General features: G+C 41.0%; 2 protein-coding genes across 2 annotated transcripts in view; one reads left to right on the top strand and one right to left on the bottom strand.

Annotated features, from left to right (window-relative positions):
- LOC5564746 overlaps positions 1 to 24,195 on the bottom strand; it is a 789,319-nt gene that overhangs the window by 433,373 nt on the left and 331,751 nt on the right. The gene's annotated exons all lie outside the window — the stretch shown is intronic.
- LOC5579517 lies at positions 3,382 to 22,266 on the top strand. The gene is made up of 7 exons (XM_021837965.1): positions 3,382 to 3,661; positions 3,738 to 3,895; positions 5,664 to 5,732; positions 5,865 to 5,963; positions 6,314 to 6,474; positions 20,485 to 20,590; positions 20,716 to 22,266. The coding sequence occupies exons 1-7, from the start codon at positions 3,577 to 3,579 to the stop codon at positions 22,201 to 22,203; spliced, it is 2,166 nt and encodes a 721-aa protein (XP_021693657.1). The 5' UTR covers positions 3,382 to 3,576; the 3' UTR covers positions 22,204 to 22,266.

Raw genomic sequence — 24,195 nt, 5'->3', positions numbered from 1 at the left:
AGTCAAGCTAATTGCCATTCGATCTGTAGTGAAAAACTTCCCTAAAGCTTTAGTATTCCATTGTTATAATCGAAAGAGAGCTAGAGAGCGAGAGAGCGAGAGAGGAGAGAATCTATCATTTGTACATAGGTCCTTTAGTAATGTTTCGCGAGATTTTAATGCTTCCATCGATAATCCTTTTGAACTTTAAAATCATGTTCTAGACTAGGACAGTTAACTGCTACAAGCAACACAATCTTGTATCTTTAGTTATTTGCCATGTTTGTAAACCATTACGTACCGTTATACAGTCAAAGGCAAAAGTCATGAAGATGCAGAGGTATACTCGGCCTTCAGTAACAATTGATGTTACTCTAAAATGCCTTCCCTTCGCCGATAACCGTAAGGACGTGGTCAGTGCCGTGGAATTCTTGAAATTATACACTGGATATGGTAAACTACTCCCGAGCTCCGTCAATTGGTTCCTTGGTGAATTTCTATTATTTTAGTCGTGGTTCAAACTATCGTTCGTGTTCTACATGATTCATACGATTACAGCTCGAATTCTGAACAGGCATGGGAAACTCTCACTCGATTATTGCCTTTCTCTTTCTGCTCACTTCCACACGCAGTCAAGAGCGAAGTTGCCGTCTGGAATGCGCTCACCCTAGAAACGTTCGGCTGTCACTGAACTTTCGTGGTAGCAGATTAGCGTTGGGCAAATTTGTCCACAACATCGATGTTACTGCATCGATTCACTTTTGAAGTGCTGAATCGATTCACCGATTAAATCGAATCCTTTGAATCGATGTTTTCGAATCGATTCGAATCGGATGGAAATTTACATTTATGAAGCTTGAAACGAGATCAAATGCATTTGCATTCGATTTCCACATCTTTCAATAAAATTAGTTTTGAAAATCAATGGAACAGATTAAGGTGATTATAAAACGAAACCACACTTCAAATTTTCAAGAGCACAAGACTTGAGAACCAAACAGCGCTCCGTGTTGAAAATGTATCCCATTGGTCACCACCAGCAAGCAAGCAATTTGATTGATTTTCAACGCGAACTGTTAACAGATTCTCCAGTCTTGTGCTATTGAAAATTAAAAATTTGGCTTCGTTTTATAATCACCTTAACTACTTTAAGATTAGTTCAAAATATGGTTTCTTTTCCACAAACTTATTAAGAAATATATAAAGATTTCAACAAAATGAATCGAATCAAAAAATCGAATGAAGAAAATCGATTCACCCGATTTTAGGTGCTCCAAACATCGATTCAAAAAATCGATTAATCGGAATGAAAACATCGATTTTCGAAACATCGAATCAAAATCGCCCAATGCTATAGCAGATACTTTGCTATTTTTATCGGTAGCGTTCGGGTAAGTGAGTGAATTTTCCCATGCTTAATTCTGAATATTACTCCTCCGGTGATTGTCCTGTTTCCAAGCGTTAATATAACTCGTACCAGGTATCTCGTCTATGCCAATTTTAAACGATTTCTCGAAAGATTGCCTATTGCAATCCCTATTGGTTTTCTCAATTGAATATCTCAAAGATTTTGCAAAGATTTCGTTTTAGATTTTTTGTTCGAAAATCTATAACAAAAGTTATTTTAACGTGAAGATGCATCGAAGCCAAACCTCGAATTTTCAAGAGCACAAATCTCGAGAACCATACAACCGTTTGTGCTGAAAAAGCTACTCACTGGTCACTCGCTGGTGGTGACCAATCGATTAGATTTTCAGCACGAACCGTTGTCAGGTTCTCTAGATTTGTGCTCTTGAAAATTTGAGGTTTGGCTCCGATGCAAGTTCACCTTAAGTTTAACACACAAAAGGATAACCCGAGTTATTTGTTATCTTCTAATATCCATGGTAGAATCCTTGAAAAAAAGAATTAAAGCAAGGGATTTCTCAGGAATATCTGGAAAAAACTTCGAAATATTTCGCAGCTGATTCGTTGTGGAATTTTATATAATCTATATAAATAAAAATGGAATGGTGTTTGTATGTCACGAAATGGCTTGAAAACGGGCTATCGGATTTTGAAAATTCTTACATAGTTATGTTCCTGAGGTGTTCCGACGTGTTTGTGCATATAAAAAGTAAAGGATATTTAACGGGAAAGTTGAAAAAACTGGAGTGAACGGAACTTCCATTTTGCACAGTACGTTTCATGGCGTTTTTTCATTTCACTAGTTCCTAATAAAAATTTTAGAGAAAACACCGAATAAATTCCTATTAACCCCATGATATATACAAAAAGATTGAATTTCAAGGAACTTCTGAAGAATTTGAAGTACAAATTTTTCAAATGAACCCAAGCACATTATCCATAATTATTTTGGTACGAATATTTGGTGGAGTATTTCGTGAAGATTCTTCAAAGATTCCTCACGAAATGCTCCAATGCTTCTAAGAGGTGATTATCAAAAGAAATAATTCTAGAGAAATTTTTTAATGAGTAACTCAGATATCTATCGGACATTTATTTTGAAAACTCTAAAGGATCTATTGGAAAATGTTTTTGAAAAGTTCTATGGGCGACAGCTTTTTACGATGATAATTTAGTTACGGGCATAATTACGGCGAGTGCTGTAAAAACCGATTTCTGCTACGAGTTACAACATTTTTTGCAATTCCGTAGAAGACCATTTTAGGGTATCAGAAATCGCATAGAGGCCTTCCTTAGCCGAGTGGTTAGAGTTCACAGCAACAAAGCAAAGCCATGCTGAAGGTGTCTGGTTTCGAATTTCGATTGGTCTAGGATCTTTTCGTAGTGGAAATTTCTTTGACTTCCCTGAGCATAGAGCGAAAATGGAAACATTAGCAAAGAAAGCTCACAGGTAATAACTGTGGAAATGTTCATAAGAACACTAAGCTGAGAAGCATGTTTTGCCCCAGTGAGGACGTAGTGTCAAGAAAAGAAGAAGAAGAAATCGCATCTGAATGCATGCATCATTATGCTATTTCTGAAAATGGTTGGGTTATGATTAATTATGCAACTCAAAACAGCAACTGATTTCAGTTGCATAATGACTATTACGACACTGCATAATTCAGTGCAGGAAAGTAGGCCGTTGCATGACAGATCGACGTGATGAAAAACAGACATAGCCCCCATTAGTGTTACGTCTGTAAACTTACGCTAAGTGAATCATGATTTTGCAACTAGTTGCATAATTATCAATTTCCCATACAAAACACATAGAGCAATACAAGTATATCCTTCAATGTCAACAACCTTCTAGCAACGCAAACAGTCTGTAACCAACGGCAACCGTATCATAGCAAAACCGCCCACGCGCACTCGCCTTCTAGGTTGTATATCGTTGTGTCCTTATTGAACACATAAAAAAGAGCGAAAAACAAAATCCAAGCATTCTTCGCCTTACCCCCCCACCAACTCACCGATCAAGGTATCGATAACGGCACACAAAAGCGTCAGTATCGAATCAAATCCAATCGAGCTGATACAAAAATATTCGAACACAACAGATTGCAACCTCGTGGCACCACTTGCTGACCCCAAGAAAAAGTTTCCTTTCCTGGTCCGGTCAGTAAGCAGCGCTGGGGAGAAAGAAACATGGTCCTGCTGTCGGAAATCTACTGCCCGGAGCAGATTGTGATACCGGAAAACTTTAACAACGTGCTCAAAGTTTATGCCAAAGGTAATTTTCCCACCTTTCTGCCATGGGGTTTCTCTGCTTTCAACGAATTTTCTTTTCCTCCACCCACCCCCGGAAGCTGTCATCCGTACACAGCCGTTTGATTTATTGCGCTGGTCGGCGGCTTACTTCCGGTGCTTGGACCTGGAGAAGGCGCCACCGGTGAAGCCACGTTACGAACCGGAGCCATCGAGAGGGCGACTGTCGACCGGGGCCCTGAGGGTGCTAATCGATCAGGTAATTATTTACGGTCGCTTGTTCGGACGTCATGGGAACGCGAAGTGTACTGCCCATAAAAGCATAATTGTCCAATATGGATTTCTGAAACAACTTTTTTCCATCGAAACATTCATGTTTCAATATATACTTTGATACGCATATACAAATTAACACATTTTGTTTGAAAATGTAGAAGAAATATATGAAGTTGGTGCAGTCCCATATTGAGAAATAAAGACATAACGGTTTATATAAAACTTTCAAACCGAATAGCAATTAAACGTGAATTATGCTAATAAATCTTCCAGCTGTTTAGTGAAATACCTATAAATAAATAAAAAATAAATAAATGAACAACACTGAAGACGGCCTTACAATTGAGGTCAAAATAGATTTGACCTCGTATCATAACAATAGCTGTGTTCAATGACTTTGATCGAACTTGCTCGGGGTTGGTTGTACTAGCTCGTATTTTTTGTCAACAAATAACTGTCAAAGCTACTTCGAGCAACTCCAAGCTGCTTTCTCAATGAACGCTCTTTTTACTCTTTTTACTAATTTACCGGAATTACACGTGAAAAAAAAATTCGCGCACTTAACAATCCGTATCGCTTCGGAATTTTGCTTTTTTTAAAAATGTTTACGTTTTTAAACGTCAAAAACACGAGCTACTGCGAGCTGGTTGAACTAGCTCGGACTCTAGCTTCCAACCTGTTTCGAGCGACTCGGAGTTGGTTGGACTCGGCTCAATGAACACAAACCCGAGCGACTCGAAGTAGGTTGGAGTGGCTCAATGAACACCAAAAGCTGACTCGCAAGTGGTTGCAACCAAGTTCGAGCAGCTCGTTGAACACAGCTAATATTCACCTCACTGAAAAACAGCTGTGTTCAACGAGCTGCTCGAACTTGGTTGCAACCACTTGCGAGTCAGCTTTTGGTGTTCATTGAGCCACTCCAACCTACTTCGAGTCGCTCGGGTTTGTGTTCATTGAGCCGAGTCCAACCAACTCCGAGTCGCTCGAAACAGGTTGGAAGCTAGAGTCCGAGCTAGTTCAACCAGCTCTCAGTAGCTCGTGTTTTTGACGTTTAAAAACGTAAACATTGAAAAAAAAGCAAAATTCCGAAGCGATACGGATTGTTAAGTGCGCGAATTTTTTTTTCACGTGGAATTCCGGTAAATTAGTAAAAAGAGTAAAAAGAGCGTTCATTGAGAAAGCAGCTTGGAGTTGCTCGAAGTAGCTTTGACAGTTATTTGTTGACAAAAAATACGAGCTAGTACAACCAACCCCGAGCAAGTTCGATCAAAGTCATTGAACACAGCTAACCTCAAGTGTTCCGAGCTAAAAGTTACGTCAGTTCTAATTTTCAAACGTGATTTTCTAAAATCTTAGTTTTCGTTGATATTTTCACTTCAATTGCCCTACGAATCAACTCGAACACTCTGAATTATGCTCTAAATCGTCCGTGCGTGATAAAAAATCATCGAAATTTGTTTTTCCTCGATAAAAATCAAGGTGTTTACCACCACTTTCCCAAATGCACAACGCATCGCTGAATTAAAGACCAGCTCAAAATGCAATGCTGTTTGTGCTGATTTTGTGCGTTTATCATTTTATGGTATACATACTATAGGAATTATTGACGATGATTCACTATAGATTAAAAGTTTCTGAGACTACCGAAGTCCTTGTCACGCAATTTCCTCTTTTTTCACACTCCCGACAAAATCAAATCACTGCTTCCGTTCCGAACGACATTTTATTTTTCTTTTCGAATTTCATTACAGCTCGGCAAGGGCTACTTCGTGCAGAAACGGATCCTCCAGGACAAGTGGCAAGGACTGTGCCTACCGGAAGTAGGTGTCGCTGCAGTGCATTGAGTGCTTTCAATCGCACTTTGCCGGCCGAATCGTCGCAAGCAAAACTTTATCTCCTCCAGCAAATTGTTTGCTATCATCGTTCATTCTTCTTTTGCTCTCTCTCTACAGGACGATCTATTGAACATCCTGTCACTGCTGCGGATGTTGGACTGGTCCCACTTGCACTGGCTCAAGATTGTGGCCGTCTTCATCGGGCTGTTGAGTGACGTAAGTTTCTGAGGAGATGCATCTCCGCACTATGGGCCAGGGATCAATATTTATACAGACAATTTATTAGTTCAGCGTATGCTACACCCCTTTGCTTTTAATCCCCTCATTTTTTTTTCTTGAGAAATCTTAGATTTTGCCCTATGTTTGACCATAAAACCATTCTAACGGACTTCAATTTTTTTTTTGTACGATGTTCTAATTTTTGATGATTTCCGAAACACCTTGAATTACCAAATTGTTGTTGTTAATTTAGTCATAAAATTTCGATTTCTGGCCCATAGTGCCCCGTATTTCAGCTCCGGCTAGAAAAGTATCTTCCTTTTTTATACTCAAATGTCATCCCACAGAGTTTGCCTCGGACGGCCGAAATGATCTGCGAGCTGCTGACGGAGGAACCGGAAGGTGGCCCAGCACCGATCCCGCTGTGGATGTTCAAGGAATGCTTCCTGGCGGTGGCTCGGCTCGATTGCGGTTCGGTGCAAACGTTCGTCGATGGGAGAAAAGTTTTGTGAGTGCCTACCTTTCCCTCCCCCCTAGTTTGATTTCTCGTTTTGTGGCCCCCCGGTTGTTTGTTGCCGATGCCAGAGGACGGGAAAAGTTTATTAGCTGTGCATTATGGTTCGGGGGTTGGTGGGACGAGAATGGCAACACATGGGCGTGAGTGAGATTAGTTGGCCTGTGTTTCGGCGTGGCCGAAACAGATTGCACTGTGGGAAATATGAGCTTCGATAACAATTGGGTTACATGAAATGGGTCGAGCATTTATTAAGGAATATAAGGAATTTAACACACAACTCGTGCTTGACACGCAATCACCACCGTCAGTTGCATCACTCTCTTCTCCCCTGGGGCCACCTTCTGCAAAGGCCCTCCAAATTACTGGCAAAATTTATTCTCATGATTGTTCCCCAGGCATTTCAGACCTGGGCGGATCACCTAGTGATCAACATTGTTACTCGTGAATCTCCTGAATCTCAACCCATTTTTTCCCAAATTGGAAAAAACATGTTTGTTTGTCATTTACATGACGACAGTTGTTAGGATAAACAACGCCTTCCTAGATTGGAAAACGAACGAATTTCAACAGTTTGAAATGTTACCTTCACAGTTTATGCAATTACGTGAAAGATTCTAGTTAATCAGTTTAGCACGATATACGCGAGGGTTTACGCCGTTAAGTGAATACCCCTATTATAGCACGCCTTTCTTTACGCCTGATGCATAGGCAGTCTGCTAACCAAACAACAAGCCTCTTTGCCATAAAAAATACCACCCCTCTACAACCTTTCTTTATACAGTCTACTGTGGGAGCCAGTTTTATGCATCATCAATTCCTCCCCCTTCCCCTCATTGGTCTGCATTCTGACATGGCAGGCACCATTGTTGCCTAAAAATAGAAGATCACCAGGAGACAGCTGGCTTAGATTGCGAGCTCCCAAAAGTCAGGGGAACCTGTCATCAACCAACGCATTCAGAGGGCAGAACGTAGAAAAGCGTCACAATTTAAGTAAACGTAATTGGAATTTCTAGGAGGTGAATCAAGCTCAAGCTCAATTATACCAATTACGCAATGCTTTAGAGGGACTTGTCTAAAACAAAATGGCTTATACATTTTCCTGGGAAATTAGAATCAAGTTATATTATCAAAAGACGTTCAAGCTTACATCAAATAAAATATTTTGTAGGAAGCTTTAAAAATTTTTGAATAGATGATTTGGAGAAACCTAAAAAAAAACGGCAAGAAACTCCGAAGACTAGACAACTACAACTCCATAATTTATCGGAAATGCTTTGTTGAAAACTCTAGAATATACCTCTTAAAGGGGGCCTTTCTTAGCCGAGTGGTTAGAGTCCGCGACCACGAAGCAAACCTTACTGAAGGTGTCTGGGTTCGATTCCCGGTCGGTCCAGGATCTTTTCGTAATGGAAACTCACAGACGATGCCCACCAGTGCGTTCACAGATGCGTGCATAAAATGAATACGCAAAGCGGTTCTATTTTAGCTATTCTTTCATTTCTGCACCGATCGTTGATTTCAAGGTTGGTAGAGTACGACCCTGTTACCGCACCGGTTGTTGCTATTCTTGCTTCTTGTTTATCATTATTGACAGCTACAGTGTTTTTACGGCATAACGTGAAGTGTTTGTTCCGCATTGTTTGGACGTTTAGACAAAAAGTATCGCTAATGAATTCCTTTCCAGGAATTCTACCGGAATTTTCTTCAGAAACTCATCCGGTGATTTTTTCAAAAAAATCCTCCAGGGATGTCCCATGAACTACTCTTAAGGTTTCCCCTCCGGGGTCGAGGATTTCCTCCATGGAGTTCCACCAAAAAATCCTCCGGAGATTTGTTTTTCAAGAACTCTTTCGGGAATTTTTTTGCAGCTCCACCGGGAATTCCTTCGGATTTTCTCCATAATTCGTCCTGATTTTTTTCGAAATATCTCCAGAATTTTCCAGAGTTCCTCAAGTACAGGCAAATCTCCATGAATCGTTTACTGAAGTTCCCATCGACTCATAGAACAGAAATGCTTTGGAAAGTTGATTGAGAGGACCACCATAGTAAACATGAATTGGAATTCTTCTGAAGTTGCTTCGAATAATTCACTACATTCCCTCCGGGAGTTTGTCCAGAGTTCCTTAGAAAATTTCTCAAAAGTTTCTCCGGGAATTTCTCTAGACTTCTTCTGGGAATTCTGGGAATTCCTCTAAAAATTATTCCGGGTTTCCATCGGCAATTCTTTTGGATAACATCCAGTACCGTTTTGATTCATATTACGGACAGCTTCAAATTCCGGACACTCTCGTTTGTATGGGAAACATTTCACACGAAATGTTTCAATTTTCGCCGTCCAAAAGTTCTCATTTTCGAGGCTCGTTTTATTAGGGTTTTTCCATAAATATCATTGCAAAATTATAATGCCCAACTACCTTAGACGTCTCTTAAGTGGTTGAACGATTTCAATTGATGATTTGACTGTACCATTAATGATTATCATAAGCTGTCCGTAATTCGAATCAAAGCGTCCGGAATATGAGGCAAAAATGAGGGAGCGTCCGGAATAAGAATCATGAAAAGGCCACACGTTTTGATTTATTTAAAATTATTCAAGTTGCGGACGCGTATTCTTTACCCACCATCCGAAAGTTAAGGGCTTCCGACGCTCGATAACGCTAAAAAATCATACAGAATGATTTATTTTGTATGGTCCAAACTGGGTTATACTTCACTGAGGCCTTAAGTGTCCGTAATATGAATCAAAACGGTAATTCCTCGGAACGTCCTCCGGATTCCACCGGCAATTCTTTTAGATTTCTCCCAGAAATTCCTCCCGCGATTCATTTGGATTTCTAGAAAGTTCCTCCGGAGTTTCTTTCCAACTGTGGGAATTTTAATTTTTTCCTTAGTTTCTCCAGTAATTTCTTCGGAGTTCGTCAAGCAATTACTCCGTTGTTTCTCTAGAAACGATTCCGGACTTCCTCCAATAACACATCCGGAGTTTCTCCAGGAACGCCTCCTAAGTTTCTCCACGAATTGCTTCGTAGGTACTCCAGGATTTCCTTTGGAGATTTTCTAGGGTTTTGTCCAAAATTCCTACAGGAACTCCTTTAGAGTTCCTTCGGAGCTCCACCGGTGATTCCTCCTGGGTTGCTCCAGAAATTCCTCTGGAGTTCTTTCAGCAATTCTTTAGAATTTTATCCAGCATATGCTTCGAGGTTTCTTCAAAGCTTCAGGAAGAACTCCGGAGAAATTTCTGAAGGAACGCGGAAGAATTGTTAGAGGACCTACAGTGGAATTCATGGGGGAAACCCGGAAAATTCCTTGAGGAATACCCAAAAGAAAATCCTAGAAAAACTATGGAGAAACTCCGGATGTGTTTCTGGAGGAACTCTGGAGGCGTTTCTAGAGATACTCCAGGGTAATTGCTTGAAGAACTCTAGAGATATTCCTGGAGAAACTAAGAAGAAAATTCGAAGGAATTCCTGGTGGAGCTCCAAAAGAATTCCCGGAGGCATTCTTGGAGAATATCTCCAAAGGAAATCCCCGGATTATTTCTTGGAGGGAATTCTCGGAAAAGTTCTTGGAAGAAATCCCCGGGGCCATTCCTGAAAGAAATCCTCTAAGAAATTCATGGAAAAAATCTTCGGAAAAATCCTGTTGCAAATTTTCCAAAAACTACCTGGTGAAAATTACCAGAAAAATTCTCTGAAAAAAATCCCTGAAATAATTTTTGAAGAAAATCCCCGGAGAAATTTCCTTATGATTTTTTTTGATGAAATACCCAGAGGAAATTCTGGACGAAATCCCCTGAGGGATTGCTATTGGAAATTCCCTTGGTAATTCCCAGAGCAAATCACCAGGGAAGTTTCTGGAGGAAATGCTCAGGGGAATTCCTGAACCAATCTCCGGAGGTACTTCTGGAGCAAATTCCCGAAGCATTTCATGGAAAATAACACAAAAGAATTTCTGGACGAAATCCCCGTACACACTTAGATTTTTTTCACGAGCTCGGCTGTGCAAATCTCGGTTTCCCGATTTTAACCGAGACTCAGCTAACAAATTGTCCGGTTGCTCAGCAACGAAGCATGATTTACTGATACTCGGCTTATATTTGCTGAGATCCCAGGAAATTTGTTTGCCGACTACTCGGCTGTGCGGATCTCGGTTAAAATAAGCCGAGATTCGGCATTCTAAATTAAGTGTGTAGGAATTGTTATTAGAAGTCCCTTGGAGAATTCCTGGAGAAAATTCTCAATAGAGGTCTTGACGAATATCCCCGAAGGAATTTCTGTTTGATATTCTCGGAAAAGATCCTGGAGTTAATCCAGAAACAATTTTTGAAGAAAATCCTCAGAGAAATTTCTCAATGAATTTCTGGACGAGATCCCCATAGAAAATCGTGGACGAAATCTCCAGAGGAATTGCTATTGGAAATTCCTCGAGGAATTCCTGGAGTAAATACCGTGAGGAATTACTATTGTAAATCTCCTGAGAAATTCCTGGCGAAAATTTTCAGAGCTGTTTTTGGGGATATTGCCGGAGGAATTCCTGAAGAAAATCCCTGGAGAAATTCCTGGTTGAAATCCCAAGAAAAATTCCTAATTCTAATCCCAAGAGAAATTCCTAAAAAAAATCTCCGTAGGAATTGCTATAGAAATCCCCCGTTGAATTCCTGGAAAAAATCTCCAAGAAGGTCTAGGAATACCCCCAAAGAGAAGCCTTGAAATTCTCGGAGAAATTCCTGGAGAAAACTCCCGGAGGAGGTTCTGGGGAAATTTCCGAAGGAATCCTTGAAACCCCTGGAGAAAATCTAGAAAAAAAAATCCTGGAGAGAATTCTCGAATGAATTACTGGTTTAAATCCCAAGAGAAATTCTCGGAGGAAATCTCCGGATAAATTCTCTGAAAAAAATCCCGAAAGTATTTCTGAAGAAAATCATCCTAGAGAAAATCCTGAACCAAATCACCTTGGAAAAATCTTCGGAGGTATATCTGGAGAAAAACCCCGGCGGAATTCCTGGACGAAACCCCCGGAAAAAATCGTGTATCAAATCATCGAAGAAATTTCTTGAGAAAATCCCAAAAGGAATTTCTGGACGAAATCCACGGATAAATATCTGAAGAAAATATGGAGCGAGTCCCCGGAGAAATTCTTGCAGCAAATCCCCGGATGAATGCCTGAAAGACTGTACGTCACTTTGTTTTGCAGAATAGTAACGGTTGGATCGGTTGGATAGCGTTGCCAAATATACAAACGCATTGTTAACCGACAGGAGTGGGTTGCTGTTTCCCATACGTGTTTAGCAACGACCGGTGCAATGTCGCGTTATGATGGTCGTTAGCAATTTGTGTTTATTCACACTGCGGTGGGCATCGTGAACTGTGGAAGTGCTCATAGGAACACTAAGCTGAGTAGCAGACTTTGTCCCAGTGAGGACGTTAATACCAAAAATAATAAGAAGAAGATGCCTCTTAGAAAGGCTTCACTAGAGTCTACATCCGTGGTGCGATCAGACTCCGACACAGGTTGGCGATTCTGATGTGGGATCGGATCGTCCAGTATTTGTAGTCAGCTGCTGTCTGTGCTTTCTTACCTGTTCATTCCTATGAAAAAATACTGAACCGATACTACGCAAGGATGCCCACGTGGGTAGTCTTGATATATGTTTGTGCTAATAGAAATAATCCAACTGAAACGGCATTTCCGTAATAGCAAAAAATGTTGTATGCAACTCGTTGCAAAACTCGATGTTTTCAGCACTCGTCGTAATGTACGATTCGTGCTAAAAAAAATCTTCATTTTGCATATTGCTGCATAAATAACTATTAAGACGACATTTTCGAGGTACGATAAAGATACTAAGATCTGTATGCTTCTTCGTAATCTTCTTGTCTGATTCAACAGATTGATTATGGCGCTTGAAAGCCGGACAGACGACGATATATTGCTAGAGGTAAATCGAAGCTGGTGGACAAATATAACTGACAGTTGGAACGGAAAGGTTCTATTCTGGTACAGGAGTAGAGCGGGAGATGCGATCGGATGGGCGGTATGGAACTTTCAGAAGTTTTTGTCGACGCAGAAAATTGATGGATATTCTTCTCGTCAAGTTTCGGACAATTATCCGAAGGCAAAAGCAGCGCATGATGACTTCAGAGGAGTGGCGTTTACGCTTCGAGAGACGAATGACCTTCGGGTTAAAGTCCCTCTCAAACAACAACAACAACGTTTACGATTGGTGGTGAAAGTTCTTCGAGTTGGGTGGTTGAACAGTAGTACCAGCTCGCACATGTCCAACGACAAGACTTTCTTCGGGTCGTTGCGTGAATTTTCTGGATCCATTACGCTGGCCGATAACCAGAAGACCAAAATCGCGGGCGAAGGCACTGGTGTGTCCACGGTGTTCCGGAAAAATGGCTAGAATTGAAGTGAATAATGCGAAATATGTGGCTGGATTATCTACGAACTTGATCAGTGTTACAAAATTGACCGAGAAGAACTTCCGTGTGAACTTTATGTGAATGGTTGGTGGATTACATTACCTGCGAATGGCGGAGGACGCTATGGCAGCTTCGGAATCTATGCACAAAGTGGATTGCCAACACCAGAATTAGAGTAAGTGATTGCGGACAATTCAGTGTGGCTCCCATTTCCTCCGGTCGAAGATCGCATTGAACTCCGTGCGTTCTACAAATCTGAGGGAATTCAATCTCAGTTTACGAACCCTTACGCTCCTGAACAAAACGGCGTCGAAGACCGTAAAAATCGTTTCTTGATTGAAATAGCGACATCCATGCTGGTAGACACAGGTTTAGAGAAGCGCTACTGGGCGAGGCGATGCCCACCGCCACTTATTTCCAAAATAGGCTGCCTTCCACATCGATCCAGACAACACCACACCAGATGTGCTGGAACCGTAAGCCGGACTTGAGTAATCTTCGTGTTTTCGGAAGTAAGGCGTGCGTGCACGTGCCTGACACAAAACGCAAGAAGCTAGACAATAAAGCGACAGGTACACGATGGAGTAGAAAGTCCACCGATTCGTCGATCTCGAGAACTGGACTACGTTGCAGGCTTTGCAGCGTATGCAGTGGAAGAACCGGTCAGTGTGAAGGAAGCTCTAGCAGAACCGGTGTGGCGCAAAACCATGGAAGAAGAATTTCAAGCTCATCGTATCAACGAAACATGGAAGATCGTAAAGTTGCTCGGAGGCAGGAAGTCATCGGATCGAGGTGGGTCTGCAAGACGAAGAAACCATGTAGTGAAGTTCAAGGCCAGATTAGTAGCCCAAGGCTACGCGCAACGATACCGTAGTCGATGTATGTGAAATGTTTGCACCTGCTACCACTCAAGCAACATTCCGTACGCTCCTGACGTTGTGGCGACAAAGCACAACATGATCGTACAGCATCTTGACATCAATACAGCCTACCTACATGGGACTCTCGAGGAGGAAATCTAAATGCGTCAACCAACAGGACACGTGACAGCTGGAAACGAGGAGTTGGTGTGCACGGATTGCGTCAGTCCGCTCGCTGCTGTAACAAGCGCATGCATGAAGTGCTTGTGAAGAACGGATTAAAGGCCGCAGTCGCAGATCTCTGCCTCTATATTCGCGGTTCCGACAAGACAAAACTCCTGTTGATGGTGGACGTAGACGATCTACTCCTAGACCGAACTAAAGATAATCCAGGAGCGGCTGAATGCGGAGTTTGAGCTAACCAACCTCAGGTAAGTGTGACATTTCTTTGGAGTTGAAGTACGACGTGAAGATTAGTACACGCAACTACATCGACAGATTACTGCAGCCGCTCGGAATGAGCGAAGCGAGGCCTGCCAAATCACTAATGGATCCCGGGTATCTGCTCGAATAGAATCAGTCACGAGTTGACGAATTGGCATGTATCAGATGAGGAATCATTATCTGATCATCGCTACATCTTCTTTGAGCATTCAAATGTAACTGCGCAGACTTTGTGTTTTAGGAATCCCCGGTCAACAACTCTCTCTATATTGAATTGGTTGCGACCAAATTTCATGGATATTATCCGTCCATTGAAAATCCAAGTGATCTGGATGATGCCGTTGATACTACAACATCCTACATTATGGAAGCTTTTGAAGAAGCATGTCCTCTGCGGTCTGTAAAGACTACAAGAGGGACCCCATGGTGGAATTCCGATCTGACTAGACTCAGGAAACAATGTAGAAGGAGTTGGAACAGACGCCGTTCAGCTGGATCAGAGTCGTTCAAGTCGGCTCGCAAGGCTTACAAGAAGGCTCTTCGTTCTGCTGAACGATCCGGCTGGAAAAACCTTTGTACAAATGTTTCCAGTTTGAGTGAAGTCAGTCGGCTGAACAAAATCCTTGCAAAATCTAAAGATTTCCAAGTGAACGAAATTCGCTTACCTAATAGTGATTTTAATTCTTCCGATGAAGAAGAAGAAGAATTCAATACACACTTCCCCGGATGTGTGGACATAGCATCTACCGATGAACCAAATGTCTTTTCATGTAGTTACGAGTCTCTGGCCTCGGCTCGCAGTATCGTAACTACTGAATCGATTCAATGGGCACTTAATAGTTTTGCTCCTTTCAAATCTCCAGGAGCGGATGGGATTTATCCTGTTTTGCTCCAAAAGGGATTTGAGTTTATCAAACATGTTTTGAAAAAGCTACTTGTAAGCAGTTTTGCTACCGGGTACATTCCCAGATCCTGGCGTGATATTACTGTAAACTTTATCCCGAAAGGAGGACGTGCGTCGTATGAAGAAGCAAAGAGTTTTAGACCAATCAGTCTGACCTCTTTTCTTCTGAAATGTCTGGAACGCATTATCGATCATCACATCCGTGATGTTTATTTGGCAAACATGCCTCTTCATGTGAATCAACATGCTTACCAATCTGGAAAGTCCACTGTGACTCTTTTACACAAAGTTGTATACGATATCGAGAAAGCATTCGCTCAGAAGCAATCGTGCTTGGTTATTGAGGGTGCCTTTGATAACGTGTCTTTCGATGCCATATTGGAAGCCGCACGAAACCATGGGCTACCTACAATGATTACCAATTGGATTCATCAATTGCTCAAAAACCGACATCTCTTCTCGACATTGCGTCAAGCAGCGATTCGAAAATTGAGTGCGGATGCTTCCAAGGGGGAGTCTTGTCACCACTTTTGTGGAATCTCGTAGCAGATACGCTGTTCAGGCAACTCAATAATTGCGGATTTCCAACTTATGGATTTGCCGACGACTATCTAGCTCTGGTAGTTGGTATGTGCATAAGCACCCTATTCGACCTGATGCAAAGTGCTCTTCAGGTAGTCGAGAGTTGGTGTCGCCAATATGGCCTTTCGGTTAACCCGAATAAAACATCTATTGTTCTTTTAACGGAAAGACGAAACCGCGATGGAATTCGACCTTTACGTCTTTTTGGCACTGAGATTAATGTGACTGATCAAGTAAAGTATGTCGGAGTCATTCTAGATTCCAAACTTTCATGGACACCTCACATTGATTTCAGAGTCAAAGAAGCTTGCATGGCCTTTGGTCAATGCCGGCGAACCATTGGTAAAACTTGGGGCCTCAAACCCAAATATATCAAATGGATTTACACAACGGTTGTTCGACCAATACTGGCATATGGATGTCTTGTGTGGTGGCAAAAGGGCGAAGTGAGAACAATCCAATCAAAATTGGGCCATCTCCAAAGGATGTGCTTGATGGCGATGTCTGGTGCGTTCTTTACAACTCCCACAGTAGCGCTTGAGGCCATTTTCGACGTTGCGCCACTACACATATATCTTAAACAAGAAGCACTTTCTTGCTCTTACCGTTTATGGGTACTGGATCTACTGGAGAAAAATCCAGTGAATCGTAGATCTACACACACTTCGTTGTTTCCACTTTTGGTGAATTGGGACAAAATTGTCCTTGCTCCAAGTGATCTCACAATTGCTTGTCACTTTCCTTACAGGACATTTACCACACAATTCCCTTCACGGGAAAAGTGGACGTCTGGCTATTTGGAAAGAAGTATATCAAACAATATAGTATGTTACACTGATGGCTCCCTTCTTGAAGGTAGAGCTGGTGCAGGAGTATATTCTCGTGAGCTAAGGCTGAATCAGTTTTACTCACTTGGTAGAAACTGCACCGTTTTTCAGGCGGAAATATTTGCTCTTATGTGTGGAGTGCAATCAGCACTTCAACAACGCGTAATGGGTAAAGTCATATACTTCTGTTCAGATAGTCAGGCTGCTATAAAAGCTCTCGCTTCGGCCAACTCAAGGTCGAAGCTTGTTATCGCATGTCGAACTCAAATTGAGGGACTGAATTCAGTCAACTCCGTAAACCTTGTATGGGTACCTGGCCATTCTTCCATCGCTGGAAATGAATTGGCTGATGAGCTAGCTCGCGATGGAGCATCGCATGACTTCATTGGCCCTGAGCCGGCTATTCCAATTTCGAAGTGCTGGGTGAAGCTTCAGATAAACTCCTGGGCGGTAACTCAGCACAAGCAATATTGGAATAGTTTGGAGTCATGTCGTCAAACAAAATTGTACATTACTGAGCCATCTCTAAGGGTGGCGATGTATTTAACAAATCTGTCAAAGCAGAATTGCAGTCTCTTGGTCAGAGCGTTGACAGGCCACTGCCGACTCAACTATCACATGGCAAATATTCAGCGTGCTGACTCATTTGTGTGTGATAGTTGTGACTCCGATTATGGAACTTCGTATCACCTGATATGTAACTGTCCAGTTTTTTCGCAAATACGATTCCAATTACTTGGTAAACACTTATTAAGTGAAACTGAATTCAGAAGCCTGAATCTTCAGGACATTCTGTTATTCTTAACCCGCTGTGGTAATAAGTTATAGGCTCTCTTTGCGCTCATGCGTTTTGCAGTGCCCTTTTTAGGGCGCTGCTCGAACCCATTGTGGTATGGAGCTACATGCTCTCATTTCGCTTATGCGATCTTCCCTCTTCAAGGGACCCCACTCCTATTTCCTCCCATCTTTCCCTTCCCTTTCCTCTCCCATCGGGTAGATGATGAAATAGGCTCAAATATGGCGATGGCACAAATCTCCCAACTGGTGGGGAACGTGCCTTTGGAGCCGGCCTTCTGATACCTGATACGACGTGAAGGCACAGTGTTATAGATTGGTATACGCAGCTACACCGACGGATTACTCTACGCTCGGAATGAGCGAAGCGAGGCCTGCCAAATCACCAATGGATCCCGGGTATCTGAAACTGATCGAATCTGGTAAATCATTTGACGATCCATACGAACTATGTCATGCTTTACCTGACCGTTGTTGCAAGACCAGATATCGCAGCGTCTGCGGCAATTTTGGGAAGAAAGTTGTGCACCGCGAATAACTAATGAAAATGGCCTATTTTAATATTTAAACCACATTTTTTGCATTAAACTCGATATAATTCGAAAATGGCTACTTCTCATTACTTTGCATTAAACTCGATATAATTCGAAAATGGCTACTTCTAGAGAAATTTTTCATATAATCATTACGGCTTAGAATCATTTCAAAATGCTCACTGTATCATCAGAACGTATTTATTTTGACAAAAAATCAAAATTTTGAAATACTACCAAAAGTTGTTCTTAGAAAATGTTTTTTATTAAAAATTTCTCCATCATGAAACTTTGTCCCAAACATCTTATTACTATCAAGATTTATGGTGAAAATTTAAAAAAATATTAAAAATGGGGTTTTTGTGTAATTTTAAATTCAAGTTTTATTTTTTATTTTTCTATGAAAATAAATAAAATATTTTTTCAGTGTATATTTTTTTCTCATAGTCCAAACGGTTCACTACAACTTCTTCATAGAACATTTTTCTCTAAAATCAACAGTTTCGGAGTTAGAATTTTTCAAATAAGTTACATGCAAAATTTATAGGCCATTTTCAAAAGTTACACTTGAGTCAAAATGATCAATTTTTCTATGGAAAACACTTATTCTACCATACCAAAAACATGTGCAAAATTTAATCCAAATCGAAGATGGTCGAGGTCTGTGACTGACCGATTTGACATGGAATCCGTCAGGTGTCCTTTGATTGTTTCGTGTTACCGCATTTGGAGTACGATTAGTCATGATTTGCTCCTCAAACGCAAACAGCAATAGAGGCATTAACCTAAGAATTCTGATGTTGCTACTGTTCGTGTTACCAACATCTAGTTTGCCACGCGCTGACAGCTTGAGTACCGGTCCTCAAAGTGTCAAATAAATTTTAAAATCATCCACTACAACATGGCATCGAGCAAACAATGAAAAGATACAGTAAAAGGTGATAATAAACTAATTCAGTTTTGTGAGAACAGCGCTATTGGCGTTCTACTACTAATATTTATATTGTACTGGTATTTTAGTAAGTTTCAATTTTTTTTTTTGGAAAAGTTATATAATTTTTTGAAGTGCAAATTTTTCTTAAATGCACGGTAAATGGTAGCTTGACGGTACTTGAATTCTGACGGTTTTTCACGTTCAGCCCTTTGAATGTGTGGATTTTTTAGTGACAGAACCCCTTGACTTTTGGGAACTCGCAATCTAAGTCTTCTATAGACTTCCAAGGTATTACGAGCTTAAAAAAAAACAATCCTTTTTATACTGCCCTGAATCGCAAGTCATTCCCATCTGCATTTGCATCAAAATTAAGTTGAGTTCATTTTTCAACATATCTTCCAATGCTCTTTCAGCTGTCTTAATGAGATAATAAGATTTGTTCGGAAAAAGTATGAAAAAACAGCAAGTAAAATTGTCCCATAATGAGAAGTAATCGCATATCAGTCCCACTTAAGATTTCTGCACTGTGAACACAAAAATGAATCGTGTTTTAATCATTTTTATATTTTTCTTAGGAAGATATCGTAGTGGAAATCAAATTGTGAAAGTTTCATAAAAATATAAACATGTTCCAATCCTCTGGAATTTTTTGAATATTCGTATGTAAAACGAGTTTGGAAACTTCACACTCCATTTTCTAAATGCTTACTTTTTACAGATGGGAGTGACTTGCGATTCACGGCAGTATTATACTGCCGTGAATCGCAAGTCAGTCCCATCTGCATTTTCATCAAAATTGAGTTAAGCTCAGTTTTCAACATATCTTCCAATGCTCTTTCAGTTGCACTGATGAGATAATATGATTTGCTCGAAAAAAAATAGGAAAAAACAGCAATTCAAATTGTTCCATAATGAAAAGTAACCGTATATCAGTCCCACTACAGTTATCCGCACCGTGTAACACAAAAATGAACCGTGGTTTGATCATCTTTATATTTTTCTCGAAAAGATATCGTAGTTAAAAGTAAATTGTGAAAGTTTTATTAGGATTTAAACATGTTCCAAACCTCTGGATTTTTTTAAATATTCGTATGGAGTTTGGAAAATTCACAGCCCATTTTCTCAATGCCTACTTTTTACAGATGGGACTGACTTGCGATTCACGGCAGTATTATTCCTATTAAAAATAATCCATGAGAGACTTTCACTTCCCAAGGAAATCGTAAGGAGAGATTTTTTCTGTAATAGTGATCTGAAATATCAAGAGACATCATTTAGAGACTCATTGAGAGCGTTAGAAGAAACATGCAGAGATTTTCAGAAGAAATCACTGTTTATCACCAATAGGACTTTCAATGTAGAATCCTGGAGTCCTTCTGAAGAGATTTAAGTGAGGGTATATTATGAGGGCGTCTGGGACGGCCACTATTTTGTTTGTAATTTTCAAAAGAATTTTGTAGACATTTTCAGTAGTCTGATATCTATTTTTATTTTGCAGTGGCCCTATTCATAACGTAATATCAAAAATTGCACGATACGTATTGGTAAATTTTCGGCTACCTCTACGTCAAACGTATTCCCACAGTGCATAGCCGTGCCCCATCGAAAGTTAAATAACTGTACAGTTTCCTCATTTTCCCCTTTCTACCTTTGTCTCTTACTCAAATCTCAACCTCCAAATCCAACGATCCCCGCAGAGATGGCGGTCAACTGGAACCGGTTCGCCCGATGACGGAGCTGCCCAAAGTTTTATCAACAATTTCGTTTAAAAACGCCATCATCGACAAGTACAAGAACATCATGGTAAGTGCAACGAGCGACGATAATCGAGTTTTGGCAGAGTTTAGACATTGTTTGTCTTTTGTTCGTGTGTTCGGACTTTTCTCGTCATAACTGCATTCCCGGATTTTTTCTCCTTTTATCCATAGGGTTTAGATGTGCCATCCAGCACCACTTTTACCGATGGTGAACTACTCTTCACCGAAGATCGGTTTTCGGAAAAATCGGATGTCCCCTCCCACTTGGATTCGGACTTCAAATTCGTTGGGGACGAAACTGACCCTTACGAAGTGGTTCGTCGGGCTCCAGACTTCGACAGCGTCATTGTACTCTTGGGTGAACTTCATGATGACAAACTCAAGCAGCAATTGAGCTCGGTAAGCATCTCGGAGGAAAAATTGGAGCGAGCAAAAGAACGAACTCAACGATTGGAAGATCTGAAGGAAAGTCTTCCGGAGTATGACTTTGAGAAGCTCATGGAAGCTGAACGCTTGCAGCTACTGAAAGACATGGGACCTCCGTGGCTTCTGCTTTATCTGTTCTCGAAAACTACCAGCCGCGATCGGTCGTTCAACTACATCGAGGAAACCTCACTAGAGGATGAAGAATCCATTGCGGGTTATTCAAACGATAGCTATGAGCTACGTGGCGCTCATAAACTGGACCGCAGTCCAGAACCGGAAATGAGTGACGAAGAAGCTGACGCCGAAATCAAGTCTAGTCTCGGACGGCGTCGTTCAAGTTACTCCATTCCAGCTTCAGTTCGCTCCCGTATGAGTTCAGTGTACTCATCTTCCACTCGCATTGCGAACGAAGTCTTGTCCCGCATCATCTGTATGGTGGACGAAGCAATTATCGACGGGGAGTGTGAACTCTCGGTCAAGTCCATCACGAGCTTTGTCGAGCAGAAAAGTCGTGAAGACACTAACATCAGTCCGCAGGACTTCGGAACGCTGCGTGACTTTTTGGTTGAGGCCGAGAAGAAAGATCTGCAGGTGAAGGATCTCAACGAATTGTACCACTTTTTCGTGGGAGAAAGCTTCAAAGCAACAGGAGAGAATATCGACGATCAGAAAAGGAATCGCAGCCGAGAAATCACTTCGATATTTGAAGCGAGTGGCATAGAAGTTGACAACACCCTTCTGGATGCGCATATATCGGAGAACATGATTCTGGGGTTGGTTCATAAGGATCCGGAAGATCATAAAGAACAAGTCCCATCGAATCCAACTGTCGAAGTAACCGACGACGAGCCGAAAGATGAAGAAGCTGACGAGGGAGCTTCAGCCCTTGAACAGGAGTTACACACGCTGGTGGAGGTCGTAGAAGAAGCAGAACCGGAGCAGGAAGCCGAACCAGCTCCGGATGTCGCAACGCAAACGGACCCACTGAATGTCAAATGTATGGAAATGATGCGTCGGCGGTCGTTGACGAGAAGTGCCGACGTTATGGTGGAGTTCAGTTGTCGGCTGCCGGCGCTGCCAGGGATAGGACCGCCGCTAGATGAGGGTACCATTGAGGCTTTTCTTGCCTATTTGACCAAGAGAGCTGTCCATCAGCACGGGATGATCTATCCGAGGAATTTTCGTGAACCACCTTGTCCGAAACTGGATTCTGGGGAGGGTGAGGGCAAGTAGAATTTGACTTTTTGTGTGGTAATTGTAATATTTTTTTTTTCAATGAATAAACATGGATTTTGAGTAGAAATTTTAAATTTTATTCGGTGACTAGGACAAGGAAGAAATCCACCCTTGATTTTCTATCATGTGGAACATGGAAGCGAAACAGATCATTCGTGGGCAACGTTATAGGGTAAGTGTTCCCTAAGTTGTGGGTGTTCTTATAGTTGCGGTAGAGTCGTTTTCACTGATTTCATTAAATTAGCCACAGAACCGACACTGCCAATCGACGTATTGGTTTGTTGATACACGAAATAATTGAAAAAAGCGTTCAAATTGCTTTAAAACTGATGAAATGTCACTGAAATTGCTGTTATTGCTTGTACCAATAGTTACGGTGAAGTGTTCTTATAGTGGAGGATCCCATAAGAAAACCACGGATACCGCAACTATAGGAACACAAATTAAAAATATACCGCAACTAAAGGAACAGTGAACCAATAGTGGAGGTATTATTTTTCACTGACATGCCGTAGATTACTGCAATGAAATATTTTTTCTCATTAAGCCAATGGTCGTTACTTCTCGTTACAACACTAACATGTACATTAATTGCGCTTCTTGAATTTAGGCGGTTAAATGAAGTTCAATAGTGCTTATTACCTTCACTATTGGTACATCTACCGTACTTACATTAAGATATCTGGAACACCCAATCCATCTATGGAGCCTTACGTAATTGATGAACGAACCCCAGAATCATTCGTAATTTGAAAAGAAATTCCGATATCCAGTCCAAATCCCTCCCCTTGGTTATGCGACCATGCCGCGATGGGAGGGCATAATCCATTAGCCCATATGATGGAAACCAAAGGCGTAACCTGTAGTGGTGGTATGACATTTTGGCATTTTTTGCTTAAAGCCGCGTCATAATTCATATGGCATAGACGCAATAATATCTCGGATGTGATCCAACGGACATTCTGCGTCATTGATAGAATTGATGCCCATTTCAAATAATTAATCTATTCGAAGTGGACATTAATACTATTGGTGACGTTCAGTTCAGCCTTTTGCTAACCAGAATGATCCGTAGCCACTCTTACTATTAGCTAGCTAGATACATCGTTATCATATACGACGTAGGGAATACATAGGAACTCTTAGAAAAATGACTAGTAGATTCACTAAGTAGAAATAAGTGGCGACAATCTTATTTTAATATGGTTTTTACATTGCCATAATAAGAAATACCTCTTTTGTAACAACGGTACAAATTATCTAATTCCAGCTTCATTTTCGCAAAATTTACAAGTAGAAAGTAGGCGATGTGAAGCACTGCATTTGTCACCGAAAAGTGAATCTTGTAGGAGACTGTAATAGAAGCCTAAGGTAACTTTACTCTTCAATATTCACTTTGAAAATGACGATGGAAAGTAAAACGCTGAGATCGATGATTAAGGTACACTAGCTAGTTTCGAAAAATTATTGAACATACAAGGAAAGCGACTTTTTTCTTTAAGAATATATGAACGTAATGACCAATAAATACTTTTAACAACAACAAATGAAATTAACTAGAATTACTACTAAACAGCCTAATTTTGTTAAAACTTGACGACAATTGACATTTAAGACTCTAGTCTTACGTAAAAGACAGGAGTAATCAGAATAGCACTTGAATGACAAATTATTCAAAACCATTTCGACTAGACAGTATTAGTAATGACACAACTACACTACTTTCCAACAAATTCTGATGGAGCTGCTGTTTTTCACAATGCTTCCTTTTCTCAGAAGGAAAGGAAATATGGGTACTTTTCAAAAACTACCACGTCACAATACTAATAAAAAAAGCAGTGTTCATGTGGGCGCCATTGCCTAGTTCGTTTGAGTATTGGTCCTGGAAGAGGGGAAACTTGGCAAAAGCCAGACCGAGGGTTCAGCCTTGACAAGTTAAGCTGTCAGGCAGCTCCAACTAAATACCATACAAAACAAATTTTTTTGATA

Source organism: Aedes aegypti, chromosome 1 (assembly GCF_002204515.2).
Source record: "Aedes aegypti strain LVP_AGWG chromosome 1, AaegL5.0 Primary Assembly, whole genome shotgun sequence".
NCBI lineage: Eukaryota > Metazoa > Arthropoda > Insecta > Diptera > Culicidae > Aedes > Aedes aegypti.
This window is presented reverse-complemented; position numbering and strand designations above follow the sequence as displayed.